The sequence below is a fragment of the Austrofundulus limnaeus genome, unplaced genomic scaffold, assembly GCF_001266775.1.
Source record: "Austrofundulus limnaeus strain Quisiro unplaced genomic scaffold, Austrofundulus_limnaeus-1.0 Scaffold251, whole genome shotgun sequence".
Classification (NCBI taxonomy): Eukaryota; Metazoa; Chordata; class Actinopteri; order Cyprinodontiformes; family Rivulidae; genus Austrofundulus; species Austrofundulus limnaeus.
In genome coordinates, this window is record NW_013952653.1 from 549,317 (window position 1) to 552,726 (window position 3,410).

The 3,410-nt window shown below is 37.3% G+C and overlaps 1 protein-coding gene across 3 annotated transcripts in view; it reads right to left on the reverse strand.

Annotated features, from left to right (window-relative positions):
• The window catches only part of nphp4 (nephronophthisis 4), a gene marked incomplete in the record, with an annotated part of 156,485 nt that overhangs the window by 72,015 nt on the left and 81,060 nt on the right, over nucleotides 1–3,410 (reverse strand). For 2 of the 3 annotated variants that reach the window (XM_014020398.1, XM_014020401.1), the window contains 2 exon segments: nucleotides 1,427–1,565; nucleotides 2,602–2,817. In XM_014020398.1, the coding sequence (XP_013875852.1) occupies nucleotides 1,427–1,565; nucleotides 2,602–2,817 (355 nt within the window). 3 annotated transcript variants of the gene reach the window in all.

Consider the following 3,410-nt stretch of genomic DNA (forward strand, 5'->3'; position numbering starts at 1 on the left):
ATATATATATAATGGCTCCTAAAGATGTGAGTAAAACTTCAACATACTAACTGGAGAATTATAAAGCTTTTTTAATGTTTGTTACGAATAATCCTCAATGATATCAAACATAGATGATCCAACATCTAACAAAAAAAATTAAAGCTGTGAGAATAAAATCTATTCATTGTTTTCTTTGACAGCCCTTCATTTAAAGAGTGCCACTTTATTTATTTATTTATTTATTTATTTATTTATTTATTTACCGTTATTTTACCAGGCAAGTCCCATTGAGATCTCAGATCTCTTTTTCAAGGGAGGCCTGGGCCTGAAAGCAACCTAGTGTACATGTTTTGTACAATAGGTTGGCTGTTGTCCAGCATGAAACGGAAAATCTCTGTTTGAAAAGGACCACATAGCCTGACTTCGACTTTGAACTACATCACAAAAAGTATTGGAACACCCCTCCTTTCTGTGAATGTAGCAGTAGGGCTACATCATAGGAGGAATGGGTGAAATAGGAAAAACATTGCAGTCAGAAAATGCCTCATGAAAGGACAGCAATCTATGCTGAGGTACTCGAATCCCAACTGCAGCTTGGTGACCTCTTTGAATGAACTGCAGGAGATGCTGGTTGGTCAGATGTAAAGTATCCGCCTGGTCTTGAATGTATTTTAGTTGCTTTTTGACATCACATGAATGAAGTGCAGTGAAGTGACAACAGGTACAGCTTGTACAGCTTGTGTAGCGAGGAGGATCAAGCTGTATTTCAAGAAGGCCAAAAGATAGTCAAACACTCCTGAAAAAGTGACAAAACCTTGAAGTTTGAAACACTTTTATACCACAGGAAAGCTACAATCAGTCTAACAAAATTAGAAGAATATTGGTTTGACCTTTTTCTTGTATAAGCACATGCAGTAACAATTTTAAATATTTCAAACGCTGATTTAGAGATGTGTGTCGAGTTTCTGTCTTTAAACAGATATGAGTGTAAACTAAAGCTCGTCCAAGGTTAAGAAGCCCAAAAAGAAAAGCCAAAGTCATTCCTTTGCACTTTTAGTTTATCCTTCACTCCCCTCAGACCCCAGTAATGAACTACAGCAATCATGCAGAGAGCAGGTGGTGCCACTGAGATAACACTGCTCAGAGCTGGAGTACCGACTTGGAGGAAGACAGGTCCGTTTGATTATTAATTCTTTAATCTCTGGCTGATAAAATTTGGTATTGCTGAACACTATATGTGCTCTAACTCTTGTGTTTACAATATTTTGTTTACAATATGTAAAACCGTTTGTTGCAGGAGAAGCAAAATGGTTTAAAAAACTTTAAGGATAGCCATCAGTCTAAGATGGGAAAAAAAACATCTTCAGAAGTGATTTATTCAGTTCCTTGCAGAGTAATTAATAAGAGCTTAAAAAACCATTATAAATTACATGATGATATTTACTTTCTGAGGGTGATGAAGGTGATTTTCTCTGATGTGACACATCCTCCTCCTTCCTCTGAGATACCCTTGGGCTGGATGTCTTCCGTTCCAGGCTGGACAACAGCCAAAATCTTATCATATCTTCTGCCTCTGAGTCCTGCTTGAGGGGAGAAAATTTAACATTTCAGTAACACAACTGATTTGTTAAAGGGGCAATGTCACGTAAAATCAATTTTTTTGAGTTTTATATCACGTTATAATGTTATACTCTCATAAAAAAAACATGCCCAAAGCCTTGCTTTGACTCATTCATGCATGTTTGAGAAATCCTGCAGCGTTTTTAGGAAGCCATGCTGAGGAGCAAAACGACAGGTGGGGACCAGAAACGCCTTTTGGGACCAGATAGCCCCTGGGACGTGTCTTTAAGCCGAACTTCCTCATGGCAGAGCGCACCCCCTCCCCCCACCCCCCACCCATGACTCCTGCAGGCTCTCGGGTGAAAGTGAAAGTGAAACCTAACTGTTAGCTGAGCTCTCAGCTTTAGTTCTCACTCAGATTAAATAGTTCGCACTCACTTTTTTCAGATTAAAAATACCTTTGAGGAAATGTATTTTTCAGCAGCCAAGTAAACTTCATCATGGCAGCCCCCCCACCCCGAAATGGGCAAAACTGAAGCGGCAGGTGGTTCTTAAAGAGACAGAGGCTAATTTCAAGGCATTTAGAAGAGGTAGTGATGCTAATACAAGATAAGTTTATTTTCTATTTAAACATAAAAACAGCATTTTAATAACAGCTAAAAGTGACAGATACTTTATTATGGTATTTAAATGTATGCCTGAGAAACACATAATATTGGCCCTTTTAAAGACAGAGCAGCTGAGATGTTTGAAATGATACACAGCTAGAGTCAGTGAGAATACTATAAGAGATGGGAACATGTGCTCTTCTTTTTTTTATTATAACCGAGTGAATATTCACAGCAAAAGTGTAAAATTACTTTAGTCATAATGTAAGCCCAATTTTTAACATTTTTGACTGTTTTTAAAAGATGATACAATTATTTTTCTATAATACTATTGATTTTTAGTGCAAAAAAGGGTGCTGAAACACATTTTGGAGATCTTTCTGTTCATTCTCTAAACTTGAATCCAACAAGAAAGTGACAAAGACCTTTTCCCTCTGAGTCATTGCATTACCTGCACAGTGCTGGAAACAGGAGTTGGTTTAAGACTCTGAGATCTGGAGGTCTCTGTGCTGTAGACCATCGCTCCGTAAGGGTTTGGCTTTGCACCTCCAAGCAGAACAAGCTGAATCTCTTTGTCTTTCCAGACAGCTGGTTTCTGGAAGGGGCACCAAATTCCCCAACGAAGGCACTGCAGGAAGGCAGCTCGGTGAGTGGAGGCATCAAACAGCTGTGCAGGAGGTGGGGAGACACACAAAGACACATCCTCAGTTTAGAATGAACACAAAAACATTTTACTTTGTGTAATTTTTTTATTAAAAACAAAATTTAATAATGTTACATAATAAAAATTATAGTTATTATAGTTATAGTAATAACATGAAAATAAAAAAGCAGCAAAAAACTGTTTTGTCTAAAGTTTAATTAACCATGGCTAGTGTGAATATTTCTAAACACTGAAAACGTGCAACTGTGATTTTTTGACAAACTGATTAACCTAATAAAGCGGGGTATCATCATTTATTTTGCATTAGCAGGTCAAAGAAAATGCTAGATTCATAATCTGAAGGACTGTTAAACTGTTTCCTCAAACATCCAAGAGAAACTGGAACAGCCCTTTGCTTTAATTCCTTCACAGAAATTCCCAGAGGCTTTCCTGAATCAAATAAGCCTGTGAGCCTTAGACTATAATAATCAATCACAGGAAGGACAGTGTAGAATACACCCTAAAAGTTTTCAGTATCAAGACAAAGTGCAGCAAATTATAGATTACTGAATGCTTACAATACCATTGAGTACAATTTTCTACACATAATATATATA